The sequence below is a fragment of the Macaca thibetana genome, chromosome 7 (genome assembly GCF_024542745.1).
Source record: "Macaca thibetana thibetana isolate TM-01 chromosome 7, ASM2454274v1, whole genome shotgun sequence".
Classification (NCBI taxonomy): Eukaryota; Metazoa; Chordata; class Mammalia; order Primates; family Cercopithecidae; genus Macaca; species Macaca thibetana.
Genome location: NC_065584.1, coordinates 42,103,973 through 42,118,549, shown reverse-complemented (window position 1 = coordinate 42,118,549; position 14,577 = coordinate 42,103,973). Strand labels below are relative to the sequence as shown.

Sequence of the window (14,577 nt, the reverse complement as noted above, 5' to 3'; positions counted from 1 at the left end):
CCCTCCATATACTGTGGTCTGGAAACTCTCTGAATGCAGTAAGCTGGAACAGTCATAGGGTTGTCATCATTTGTTTTCCTTCTCTGGCGATCACTGCCCTTTGTTGCTTGATTGCAGTTTTATTAGGTCATTGTTTAATACATTTCATCTGGATTTTGACTTGTTTCAGGCAGGATGGTAAATATCTTGGCTAGAAGTGGATGTATCTGTACCTTTGGCATGGTGAATATGATAAGAAAGCATTCTGTTCCCTAAGTATTCAGAAAAGAGAGTGTTCGTGCATATTAACTCTTTTCTGGATGGAGTTTGGAAAGAATAGTTCTTCTGTATTTTTTTTTTTTAGTGATTTTTCCAGTACTTTTCTTTTGTACAGTTTTTTTTTCACAGTTGGATTAGATTATTAGGTAATATAGATTACTAATTCTATTATGTTTTATTAGAATTAGATTGGAAGTCTTTGTGGAAAGCTACTGAGAAGATCATATGCTATTTTTTTCATGACTGTTTTGTCTCTGATGTTTATTCCACCAATATTTGAAGAAAGAGATAAAAAGGAGAACCTAGACATAATCTTTCTATTGTCAATTTTTCTATCACTAAAATATGTTCTGAAAAAGGACATTCCTGTCCTATGGCATATTGCTGCCAAAATAAATCCCAAGAGACTGAAGTTATATTCTAGTTTCAAATTGTTTCCTAGAAACCAGCCACCTAATTCAGAAAGAGATTAAGAGCCAAATCTTAGCAACATAACTTTTAAAAACTATATCCAGGACATGCCTCATTTGTGTATGTATGCATGCTCATAAATTGGGTAATTGTGCACCTAACTACTGTATTCATTTTATTATTCACTCTGTGCTTATACAAATGAAGGCTTTTTCATTCATATTCTGTAGCCTTGGACACTCCTGATTGAAAGATAGTTACTTTTTATGCTCCTGTTCAGTGTTAATGCATACAATTTTACAGGAAATTATAAAATGTCTCCACTTACTTTGGTATAGCTGTAACAATAGCTACTTTATTAAACATGTTTTCTGAAGTAGTGTAGGTAATTGACAGTTAATTTGGCTTTATCAGGTTATATAAAAAATGTTAGAGAAGCTATAAAAAAAACCTTTTGTATCAGAGTGTTTGCATCAAAAGGCTATGTTGGCTGGGCGCGGTGGCTCATGCCTGTAATCCCAGCACTTTGTGAGGCTGAGGTGGGCGGATCACTTGAGGCCAGGAGTTTGAGACCAGCCTGCCCAACCTACTGAAACCTCGTCTCTACTAAAAATGTAAAAAAATTAGCCAGGGATGGTGGTACATGCCTGTAATCCCATCTGCTCAGGAGACTGAGGCACGAGAAGCATTTGAATCTGGGAGGCAGAGGTTGTGGCAAGCCAAGATCCCATCACCGTACTCCAGCCTGGGTGACAAATTGAGACTGTGTCCAAAAAAAAAAAAAAGACTCTGTTGACATCTGATTTTAGGTTCTGCCAACTATAATTTAAAACTTAAGTTCCCTTAAACTGGTCATGATGGTAAGAATAGATAGCCCAGACTTTTTGAGATTACAGCTCATCTCTAAAATGACAAAGCTCAGATATAATAGTAGGCTTCATAAAATTTATTACCAGACACTGTGCTAAATACTTTTACAGACGTTTCCTCATTTAAACAGACTTTGAAAGAAAAATCAGTGATTTAATCTTTAGGACAATTTTGTAAAAGGATCAATATATGTATGTATTAATTTCCTATTGCTACTTTGACAAATACCACAAACTTTATGGCTTAAAACAACATAAATTTATTCTCTTAGAGTTTTGGAGGCCAGAGATCTGAAATGAGTTTCACTGGGCAGAAACCAAGGTATCAGGAGGGCTGGATTCCCTAGAGAAGCTCTAGAGGAGCATCTAGGGTTTCTTTTTCGTTCGTTTGTTGGTTTGTTTGCCTTTTCCAGTTTCTGAAAATGAGTTCGTTGCTCATGGTTGCTTCTTCCATCTTCAAAGCTAACAGCCACATAACCTTTTCCTCTTTTGTAGTAAAATCTTCTACCTTCCTCTTATGAAGACATTTGTTATTACAAAATGGCTCACCTAGATAATCCGATCTCAAAATCCTTAATTACGTGTTCAGAGGTTTTGTTTTTTTTTTTTTTTTTTTTGCCATATAAAGTAATATTCACAGGTTTCATGATTAGGTTATGGATATCTTTAGGAGACCTTTGTTTAGTCTAGCACAAAATTGTATTATGTACATCAAAGTGGAGTACGATATACTGCCATAAGTCACATAAAAACAAAACAGGAACAAGCACAGTTTGGAATTAAGTTGAACAGAGAGGTCGATAATATATGTAAAAGATCTTGGATTGCTGTTCCATGTTCCAACATTTTATATTATTGACTGATTGTTTTTGTTGCTGATGGAAATGAATAGAACAATAATCTTCAATTTTTTATTTTTATTTTTTTGAGACAGGGTTTCACTCTGCTGCCTATGCTAGAATGCAGTGACATGATCATAGTTCATTGTAATCTTGAACTATGGTTCAAGTATGGTTCAAGCCATTCTCCTGCCTTAGCCTCCTGAGTAGCTGGGATTACAGGCACACACCACCATGTGCCCAGCTAATGTTTTTAATTTTTGTAACGACAGGGGATTGCTGTGTTGCCCAGGCTGGCCATGAACTCCTGGGCTCAAGTGATCCTCCTACCTGGGCCGCCCATAGTGCTGGGATTACAGGCATGAGCTACTACACCTGGCCCAATTTTTTTCTGTATGTTTTATCTTCTACTCTTGTCTTTCTTTTTTCTATATAAGACCAATGCTTAGTAGTCTAATGTCATGAATAGAAAGACATATTTACATAGTCTGATATTGTAATTAATTTAGAAATACATTATATTTGATGTTTCAGCATGTCCTTAGACATGTGTTCAGATATGCTTCCTTATTCCCTTTAAGCCTGTTCTGTACTTTTTCCTTCACTTTTGTTACTCTCGATGCTAATGAAAAATTGACTGCTTTGCCACTGATGGTGGTACTCTAAGTAATGGGATGAAAGATTCTAGGAAACAGCTCTAGAGGTTTGTTAACTCCTAGAAGATCGTAGATTATTATTTTCTGTTTTTCTTTATTGTCATTTCATTGGTTAATCCTATACCTTTGAAGAAAAAAATCCATTTGGTACTTCTTTTGTGCTGTATGGCTCAGCAACTTATGGAGTTTACAGTATAAATGTTTTAGCAAAATGAGCTTATATTTTGTTGCACAGTTTAAAAGCTAAATGTTTACATTTTCTTGCCTAAACTATAGGATACCAGAAGGCCCCATTGATCAGGGGCCAGCTATAGGAAGAGTACGTGTTTTAGAAGAGCAGCTTGTTAAGGCCAAAGAACAGATTGAAAATTACAAGAAACAGACCAGAAATGGTAAGTGATTACACATTGTTTTTCCCTCCTCATTATATAGGCTTTAGCACAAATAATCGAAAGTTTCTTTTTATCAAAATGTTGGAAATGCTACGACCCTCTGTTCTTTGACTGCAGGTCTGGGGAAGGATCATGAAATCCTGAGGAGGAGGATTGAAAATGGAGCTAAAGAGCTCTGGTTTTTCCTACAGAGTGAATTGAAGAAATTAAAGAACTTAGAAGGAAATGAACTCCAAAGACATGCAGATGAATTTCTTTTGGATTTAGGACATCATGAAAGGTACAATTCTCCTTTCACATTTTATTTGGGCTTTAGAAAAGATTATAATCTAAGAATGAGAAACAGACTTGTTAACCCATCTGTTGAGTGGTAAATATTAATAGCACCTACAATATTTAAGAGGAGAAGAGTACCTGAGGTCCCAAAGGATGGTAATTGCCAAGTGCAGTTCATCAACCAAAATATACCACCAGAAAGTATTCATTAAAATGTATTTCTAGAAATCTTTATATTCTAAATAAATTCTGAAGGTAGTGATGCCAGCCAACAATACATTAAAACATCTTTCTATAAATGTTCTTTATATATAATCAGTATTTGAAGCGGAGTATGCAGTTTTGCATTCCGGTACATTGGAACTCATACCGAGTGAGTCCAATGGTTACATTTCTAATTTAAACATAAAAAACTTTAAAATAGCATTATTCTAATGAAAGGTTAACAGTTTTTTTTTTTTTTTTCTTTAAGTAAAAAGGAGCATTCTGTTCATTGTTCATTCATTAGTTGCTGGAAAGAGGAACCTGAGATCTGCCTGGTTAAATTTGTTTCTCCTATGCACACATTGCTAAATAATACGAAGTTTATCTTCCACAGAAAAGAAAACATTTTGGCGTTGTTGTGTTCATGCAGAACAAAATATATCTGAAAATCATTATAAATGCAGTGAAACCTGTCTTTAGGCCTATTATATTTAAAGTCTATGTTCCCAGTAGGATTCTGATGGCAATTACTCTCTCATTAGTGAACAATAAAAGAAAAATTGTTGTATTAGCACAACCTACTACTGTGAAGAGGAAAAGAATTACCCCATACAAATAAGAGATTTCATATTTATTAACATCAGCAGTAATATTATAATGATTTTGAAAAATTGCTTGGTTGTTTTAGGTGAAATTATAAATAAAAATCTGTCTATTGGAATCATTTTAGCATTAATGAATCTACAGAAATATGATAGCATGGATTTCAAGGGGCAGTGAATTATTAGGCCACACATTGGACAGACTCTTTGATATATTTAGCCCCGCTTGCAGTAACGCCATACTTAGACCACTAAACCAAATGCTGACTAATTCTGTCCTTAATATTTCTCTACCCTAAAGCTGATTCTAGGCACGAAGCTTCTCTTAAAAGGAATTTTGTGCTTGTGTTCTTTGCTTATCACAGTTTTGTAGGACAATTCAGATCTGAAGAGCATTTGACTTAGGTGGACTATGCTGTATGTAAAGGAGAATTTTGGCCACTGACTTCTGATGGAAACTTTAATTTTAAGATTTGAGCAATTGGGCTGGGCGTGGTGGCTCATGCCTGTAATCCCAGCACTTTGGGAGGCTGAGATAAGCAGATCTCTTGAGGCCAGGAGTTTGAGACCAGCCTGGCCAACATGGCGATACCCCATCTCTACTAAAAACCCCGTCTCTACTAAAAATACAAAAATTAGCCAGCCATGGTGGCGCATACCTGTGAGCCCAGCTACTCGGGAGGCTGAGGCTTGAGAATCACTTGAACCTGGGAGGCAGAGGTTGTGGTGAGAGGAGATCATGCCACTGTACTCCTGCCTGGGCAACAGAGCAAGAGTCTGTCCCAAAAAAAAGAGTTGAGTAATCAGATAACTTGAGAATTCAATTTTCCAGTCTTTTTAAAAATTAAAATAATTCATATGTGTGTGTATATATATGTGTGTGTGTGTATATGTGTGTGTGTGTGTGTGTGTGTGTGTGTGTGTATATATATATATATTTTTTTTTTTTTTTTTTTTTAAAGATGTGGAGGTCTTTCTATGTTACCCAGGCCAGTCTTGAACTCCTGGTCTCCAGTGATCCTCCTTCCTCAGCCTCCTAAGTAGCTGGGATTACAGGCATGGGCTACCATGTCCAGCTGAATTGAAATAATTCTTTAAGGAATTATTTTGTAAATATTAATATAATTTGTGTTTATAACTTGCATATGTTTTGTGACCATATGTACAAATGAAAAGTGAATATAGTAAGTGGGCCCCTGAGAAACTGATATAAATCAATTTTCCTTTTTTTTTTGTTCTTGTTGAATTATTATGATTCCTTACAGTGCCGTTTAGCATATGTTAAATAATGGTAGTTCATTGAAAACAAAAATGGTAAGTAAAGGTACCCAAGTCAGTTTATTTTCCTGTCTTAAACAGAAATGACAATCAACCTGGGACATAACTTCATAGGGTAGTAATTTAACTCCAGGAAGCCAGATTAGAATCCAGTAATACAAATAATGAGCAAAACACAATCAAACATTAGAGAAATAACCCTTAAACTGATGGATGTACAAATAGAAAGGATTTTTATTATATAGAATATACCCTTTTACTGACCATTTTCAAGATACTTAAGTGTAAGAATTAAAACAAACTTTTGCGTTCGCCTCTGTTAATTTTTATATGATACAAAAGTCCATTTTATTTTTACATGAGCTCAAATTATAGTGTATAGGTTTCTAGGTCTGTAGCTGGGACCATAGTCAGTGAGGCTGCCACCTGGGTATGGGCCTGCCTTCTTAAAGAGCCCTCCTGAGTCTTGGGCTCTATTAGGGTTTTGCAGCCTTCTACCTACATTAGAAGATTATTAGCAGATTATTGAACTTGAGTAGTTCGTTGTGGGAGCCCCTGATTTGTAGCCAAATTTGACAGAGTGTGGGTACCCTGGCCACTTTGTACTTGCGATGGCATCTGAAGTAGGGTGTAGTATTATGGAACTGAGAGGTCTGGGCTAATTCTGGGTAGTTCGTGTCACTACCTAGTAGGTGTCCACAGAGATTTGGAGAATTATCTGATGTGGAAAACGCATGCATTTGGTGTCAGAAGTGTTCTGTGGTGAAAAACAGATCATAATAGTAGTAGTAATACTAAGTGATGCTAAAGTTGCGGTCTTTGAGAACTACAACTACAGACTCCCTGTTTCTGTTTGTGAGTTCACTACTGATGCCTGTGTTTCCTGGTAAAAATCACATTTCTCTGTAGGTTAGTGACCTCATCAGTGAGCTGTGGGGGGAAGACGACTCCTTTGTTGCCCACTTGAAGCTGTTTCCTTGTAGTCAGGGCACCATGTTTTCTCTTCTGGAATCTGGCTCCTGTTGTTCATCACTTGCATTACCGGGCATTAAAATGCAGCCTGGGGGCCAAATATCATATTGGTTCTAAGATTCAACTCACCTGAGATTTTTAGCAAAACACTTTATTTCCCTGATTGACCTTGATAGCTAATAACTAGTAGAGCCTTATCTGCCTGCAACCACAGTTGGTTAATCAACTCATAGTAATTAGTAATATTCTTGGGCTTTTATAAGCTTTTACAGGCTGTTTAAGAATTTAGAGGTGTTGATGGTATAATAAATATAGAGTAGCATAGTAATTATTGTCTGCTATATTGATATCAATTTTTAGCATCACTAGATTTTTAAATGATGATTTCATTCTAGTGATTGCATATGACCATTCTTCCCAGTAATACAGTTAAATATATTTGTAGCTTTTGATATCATTGACCATGAATTGACCCGAGCCTACCTCTTTGCAATAGAGAGAATTAAGTGGTTTAGAGTAAGTATTTTTGCCATTGTGGTTTTATTATTTATGTAGTATTGTAGGTTCAGTGCTTGGATTTATGGCAGTTTAGATGTGTACCTCAACCTCTAAGCATATCATGGAGTCTTGTCTTATCAACCTTTCAGGCCGATGCAGAGAGAGACATGTTTAACTTAATCACTGCTGCTCTGATTATTTTTGTCATCTTCATATTGCCAGATACCAGTTTATGAAAAGGGTACCAAAGCTGCTGCTTTCTGCTTTTCAAATTACCACAGTTTTAAAAAATTTATTCGTTTATTTTATTATTTCTTTTACCAAGTCCTGTTTATGGTAATTTATAACAATTATAAAACTTCCAACTAAAATACAGGAGATGAGCCATTTTTCAACTGTGTTGACCGAAACTATTGAAAAACAATCTGATAAAGTAGCAATCTCATCTCCCCTACCTAGTTTGCATCATCTCATTATCAGTAACATATAGGGCAGCTTTGCTTAGACTAAATGGTGTTCTCCAAAAAGTGAACGATACTTATGTTAATTATGCTGATTTGCTAATGTCCAAAAAAAACATTGTGGGGGATTATGTAACAAAGGAAATGACTTTGACTCAAATAAGGGGTACAGTGGGAAAGATTGATAGGTTAATAGCTTACAGATTTTTTTTAAGTGTATCATTTTTTAAAGTTTATGATCATAGTTGTTGTTGCCCAGTAGCTTGTATTTTCATTCTCTTTGGAAGGTCCAATAATTGATATTCCCATTCGTGAAAAGTTGAGTTTGGTGAACCTTCAAACCTTCTATTCTTTGTGTTTTGTTTTATACACACACAAACACACAGAGAAAGAGAGAGAGGAAGGGAGGAAGGAAGATCTTACTAAGTTGAGATGTGGTTTGAGACTTATATTAAGCTGGAATGTGGATATTCTTTCTTGAATTTTGGATTTATTTGAACAAAATGTTTTTGTATGATTGTCTTTCTTCTAAGGAATCCAAGCTTATTTTCAAGTGGTGCTAGAACATTAATCCTAATATTCATGTGCAAAGGGATACATATCTTTATGAAGTCATCCTTATTCTGCTCATCACGTAGTCTCTATCAGCCAGATAATGATTTTTCATCTCCTGTAATGGAACACTGTCTCCTAAAATAAAGTTTGCATTAGAAGAAGAATCTCCAGGTGGAAAAGGGTGTTTTTCATCTAGTGGCTCTAATCCTGTTTTGCTTCCTACTACCACACATCTTTTGGGTGTGATTTCCAAACTTAAGAATGATTTTACATTAAAAATAATCACTTACTAAGGATTTCTTATATGCCAGTCACTATGATAAAGGTTCTGCATTCATTATGTTATTTTATCAGCACAATAGTCCTACAAGGTATACATTATTTGTTCCTTTTGTTTGTTTGTTTGCTTGCTTGCTTGTTTGAGACAGAGTCTCGCTCTGTTGCCAGGCTGGAGTGCAGTGGTGTGATCTCGGCTTACTGCAACCTCTGCCTCCCGGATTCAAGCGATTCTCCTGCTTCAGCCTCCCTAGTAACTGGGACTACAGGCGCATGCCACCATGCCCAGCTAATTTTTGTATTTTTAGTACAGACGGAGTTTCACCATGTTGGCCAGGATGGTTTTGATCTCTTAACCTCGTGATCCGTCCACCTCGGTCTCCCAAAGTGCTAGGATGACAGGCGTAAGCCACCATGCCTGGGCTATTTGTTCCTTTATTTATTTATTTATTTATTTATTTATTTATTTATTTGAGATGGAGTTTCGCTCTTGTTACCCAGGCTAGAGTGCAATGGCACGATCTCAGCTCACTGCAACCTTCGCCTCCTGAGTTCAATGGCACGATCTCGGCTCGCTGCAACCTCCGCCTCCCGAGTTCAAGCTATTATCCTGTCTCAGCCTCCTGAGTATCTGGGATTACAGTCGCCCGTCACTACACCTGGCTAATTTTGTATTTTTAGTAGAGACGGGGTTTCTCCATGTTGGCCAGGGTGGTCTCTAACTCCTGACCTCAGGTGATCCGCCCACCTCGGCCTCCCAAAGTTGTTCCTTTTTATTTTTGAGACGGAGTCTCACTCTGTCATCCAGGCTGAAGTGCAGTGGCACGATCTTGGCTCACTGCAACCTCCGCCTCCCAGGTTCAAGTGATTCTCATGCCACAGCCTCCGGGTAGCTGGTACTACAGACATGTGCCACCACACCTGGCTAATTTTCATATTTTTAGTAGAGATGGGATTTCACCATGTTGGCCAGGCTGGTCTCAAACTCCTGACCTCAATGATTTGCCCACTCCGGCCTCCCAAATTGCTGGGATTACAGGCGTGAGCCACTGCACCTGGCTTAGTTCCTTTTTTATAACTAAAGTTATATTCAGTTCTAGAGAATTTAGGTGGCTTAACACAGGCCAAGTAACAGAATGGTTTTACTCCAAAATCCTTTCTCTTAATTGCTAAATACTTAGCTTTTCTGAGCTTTTTCTCTTCTACATACTGGGATATAATTCCTGTAGCACAGCATTGTGATGATTACATGAGGGAAAATATATAAAATACTTCACATAGTGCTTGACACACTATAGATTCTAGTAGGCTCTGGTCAGACCTATTAATACATTAGGAAAACTTAACTCTTAGACTCTGCAGAACTGGCAGAGATAAAAGGCAGATTATTGAAAGACTCAATAGGAAAAATGTTAAGGCCTGGAAACTAAACGTAAGCCTAGTGGACATCACTCACCAAAGTAGCATAATTGTTGTCTTATATATGATAGTATAAGCTATTTTTGTTGTCATCTGTCTGGAATTTTCCCCACCCGTGTCAGTGGTCAAGATGGTGGCATCCTAAAGTTCCTCCTCGAGATAAGGGAGACAGCAAGGAGCTTTGTTTTCTTGCCTGTCTCTTGGTCATGTTTTCATCCTTAGCATTGCTTATTTTTGCTGCAGGAGCAAACTGAAGTAAAAACAGTTTTGGACAAAACTCAAGTAATTTTTCTTGCCCATGATGCAGATTTGCCCATGGATTTGACTTTGAGAGTAAATCTTAGTCACATTTACCCTCATAAGTGTTAATTCCTTCACCTTCTTGCCTGGATTCCATCTCTGTGCTGGCCCTTAGAGGGAACTTCTCTCTCTCTCTCTCGTTTTTTTTTTTTTTTTTTTTTTTTTTTTTTTTTTTTTTGAGGCAAGGTCTCTCTCTGTTACCCAGGCTGGAGCACAGTGGTGCAAAAACGACCTGGGCTAAAGCGATCCTCCTGCCTCGGCCTCCTGAGTAGCTGGGACTATAGGCATGTGTCCTTGCGCCCAGCTAGATTTTTTATTTTTTGTGGAGAGGGGGACTTGCTATGGTGCCCAACTCGGTCTTGAAATCCTGTGCTCAAGTGATCCTTCTGCCTTAGCTTCCCAAATTGCTGGGATTATAGGCGTGAGCCACCACGCCGGACCGAACTTCTCTCTTTAACATTTTGAATCAGGTGTAAACAAAAAGCCCTCTTTGTGTTTCGTTCCTCAGTGGCATAGAGGCAGACTAGAAGTCTTTTTTTAAAAAAATAGTTTTGTGACTATTAAAATAGAAAAATAGAGAAATTAGCAGAAAATACAAAGAACATAAAACATAACCAATTTTTGAAATAGAGGTCTTAATACCTGCCATAGGTGACTTGCTTTCAGATTCATAAATTCTATTCTACTCGGCCGGGCACGGTGGCTCACGCCTATAATCCTAGCACTTTGGGAGGCCGATGAGGGTGGATCACATGAGGGTGGATCACATGAGTCGGGGAGTTTGAGATCACCCTGGCCAACATGGTGAAATCCCATCTCTACAAAAGTACAAAAAAAGAAAACTCATCAGGCATATAGCTCATGTCTATAATCCCAGCCACTCGGGAAGCTGAGACAGGAGAACTGCTTCAACCCAGGAGGTGGAGGTTGCAGTGAGCTGAGATCGCGCCACTGCACTCCAGTCTGGGTGACAGAGCGAGACTCTATCTCAAAAAACAAAAAGCAAACAAACAAAATTCTATTCTACTCAGTGTCTTCAGGCAACTTTATTGTATCCTCAAATGGCCAGCACTATTTTGCTGGTCCCTTGCCTAGGTTTGTTATTTCCCAAACCTTGACCTGGTCTCATACTAGATCTTTAGTATGCCCACTTACTAGATTTCTTGATATGTTCATAGTCAAAACCACAACAGCCAGATTCCCTGATTTCTGGGACTCTTCTAGGAGATTTGGTTTCAGGGTACAGTTACTGAAAACCCAGGGCTTCTGCAGAATGGTTTTGAGTCACCATGATTCCCTTGCTGATTTGATTGTCCTCTTGTCTTTGGCCAAAAAATACATACTGCAGGATGATAACTTTCAAAAATAATTGAAACAGTAAAGAACTAGTTTGAATTTAAGGTTGTATCCTGGACTTGATTGTCTTCCCTCCATGGTCTCCAACAGAGAGGCCAAGAAACAAAAGATTTTAAAAACAAGCTTAATTTTAGTGGACCATGAAGTTACAGTAACTTATATTGATACCCTGACTGCATTATCACAAAAAATTAGTGTAGTCTTATTTTTTTTTTCTTTGATGTTTGGTCTTCTAGTTGCTTGGTTATTCTGCTTTCTAGATAGAGACAGATGAATGTGATTAATTAATTGCCAAGACTTAGTACTGATGTAAACTTGGTAAAAACATTGACATAAACTAATTTATTTTAAAAAGTAGAGATCAGTTTTCATTCTCAATGGTAAAGGAATGTCTTGATTTCTATGACAAGAAAGTATAAACCATGCTAATGCTTATATTTCAAGGGACTCTTCTCTTTAAATTAGACCTAATGCTGTTTTTACCTCCTTGAGGCTATATGATGGTTGTCAATGAAATGTAATGCTTTTTGTTTCTCTGTGTGTTCATGTGCATGCGTGCACCCATGTGCATGTGTGTAGTGACACGTTTAACATAAAACTAAGAGCATATTGAATTTCCTTTTTTCCTTTGACAGATATTTGCTGATAAACTGGTTATTCCACTGTATGACATCTCCAGAACGATACTGTTATTTAAAACAGACTTGTGCCAGCGCAGTGGCTCACACCTGTAATCATAGCACTTTGGCAGGCTGATCACCTGAGGTCAGGAGTTCAAGACAAGCGTGACCAACATGGTGAAACACTGTGAATACTATAAATACAAAAAATTAGCCAGGTGTGGTGGTGCATGCTTGTAATCTTAGCTACTTGGGAGGCTGAGGCAAGAGAATCGCTTGAACCTGGGAGGAGGCGGAGGTTGCAGTGAGCTGAGATTGTGCCACTGCACTCCAGCCTGGGCAACAAGAGTGAAACTCTGTCTCAAATAAATAAATAAATAAATAAATAATGAATTAATGTGAAGTTGAGACTTGCAACAAGTTTTGTGATTACTTCTATTTGATAGGTAGGAAAAAACAAATGACCACATTCTATTATGATAAAACCTATGAAATATAAAGAATAATAAGTGTGATGAGGGTGATGGGAAAGAGGCTTATGAAACTGAGAATATGTTTTAAATGAACTTTTAGGCTGGGTGCAGTGGCTCACAATCCCAGCACTTTGGGAGGCTGAGGCGGGCGGATCACGAGGTCAGGAGATCAAGACCATCCCGGCTAACACGGTGAAGCCCTGTCTCTGCTGAAAATACAAAAAATTAGCCGGGTGTGGTGGTGGGCGCCTGTAGAGCTACTCGGGAGGCTGAGACAGGAGAATGGTGTGAACCCGGGAGGCGGAGCTTGCAGTGAGCCAAGATTGTGCCACTGCACTCCAGCCTGGGCGATGAGCAAGACTTCATCTTAAAAAAAAAAAAAAAAATGAACTTTTAGCTGAGCCCTGTAGCCCTATTATAGTTAAAGACTTCTGTGTTTCCATAAGCAACTCACAGTTTCATACAGATAGTGACTTTCCTCCTCAGTAACTATAAAAAAAAAAATACTGTAGTCTACATAATAGTCCATAGAGGACTCAGTTTTATAGTATGAAAAAACTTAAAAGTTGAAACTTTGCCTAGTCTATAAGACTTCAGGTTAATTTCTGGCATTGTAGGTTTGGTTTTTGCAGCCAAAACCTCTTTCATGAAAAGAAAATGTTTTGAATCCTAGATGAGAATAACAAATAAGAAAATGGACAAGGCATTACATATTGGCCTCTTGCCCTGTTTAAAAAGGGTGAAAATGGAAGTAGATAAGCTGCAAAGTGTCCTGTATGTGATTAATGTTGACACATGAAACAGATGTCTAAAGTGCTTCACAAATGGAACTGTTGTTCCAAAGCATTGTTCAAAGTTGTTCCACTATTAATTTAGGATGAATAGTCTAAATGTTGGCTGAGATTTTTAATTTTTAATTGAATTAATAGTTTCACTTTATTCAAAAGGGGCTATTATCACGGATTCTCTGTTAATCATGTGTACTTCTAATGGCTTTCTGTGATAGTAAATAAGACTTTCCTGTGGGCTGCCATTGCATTTTTACTAAATAGTTTAGCATCTAGTTAAGAATCAGGAATAAAAGAGTACTAAGACTGTGTCACATACTCTTAGGCAAATTACAATTGTTGAGGGCATGTTTCTCTGTCTCTTAAGTGATTCCTTCTCATTGATCAATCCCCTTCTTCAGGGTGTTATAGGGAACTCACTATTGGATCATTTTTATGATTGATCATCAGAACCACGTTACTGTTACCCACATCTAATGGCTCCTTCCTCTTGGTAGTAGAATTATTAGTAGATGCTCTTCAGACACAATGGAAAAGCTCAGAAACAACTCTCTGAGGGTCTCTAGCTTTAAAAAAAAAAAAAAAAAAAAGCGTCTACCACATGTATTACTATTTTGTGTGTCTTATCACTATGCATTTTTTTAAAGAGCTATATGGAAGGTATTTCGATACTTTGTCTCAGAGATGTCAAAATAATTTTCCTAGGACACAAAGTAGGAGGTAGAACCAAAATTGAGAAATTGGTATGTCTGGCTCCCAAAGCTCTCTCCTCTGATTCAGACTTTAATTTTTGGATATTTACATGGAGCAGAGTACACATTATTGTGCTCTGGACCTCCTCCTTTGATATTTGTTAGTGTAGTAGTTAGAAGCCTCGACTTTAAAATTCATTGCTTGGGTTTGGTTTCCTACTCTGACATTTCTCAGGTTTGTGACTTTGAGCAAATTATTTAACCTCTCAATGCCTGCCATTTCTTACCTAGTTTGTAAGATTATTGTGAGAATTAAGTGAAATAATATAAAGCACTTAGAATAGGTGTACCTATTTATTGTTGTTGTTTTTTATTTATTGTA

The 14,577-nt window shown here is 37.5% G+C and overlaps 1 protein-coding gene across 23 annotated transcripts in view; it reads left to right on the top strand.

Moving 5' to 3' along the window:
* FUT8 (fucosyltransferase 8) overlaps nucleotides 1-14,577 on the top strand; it is a 339,734-nt gene that overhangs the window by 215,797 nt on the left and 109,360 nt on the right. For 22 of the 23 annotated variants that reach the window (XM_050799254.1, XM_050799257.1, XM_050799256.1 and 19 more), the window contains 2 exons: nucleotides 3,310-3,425; nucleotides 3,543-3,705. In XM_050799254.1, the coding sequence (XP_050655211.1) occupies nucleotides 3,310-3,425; nucleotides 3,543-3,705 (279 nt within the window). Of the gene's footprint in view, nucleotides 1-3,309; nucleotides 3,426-3,542; nucleotides 3,706-4,418; nucleotides 4,521-14,577 lie in introns of all 23 variants that reach the window. The other variant, XM_050799278.1, reaches the window with a different exon arrangement.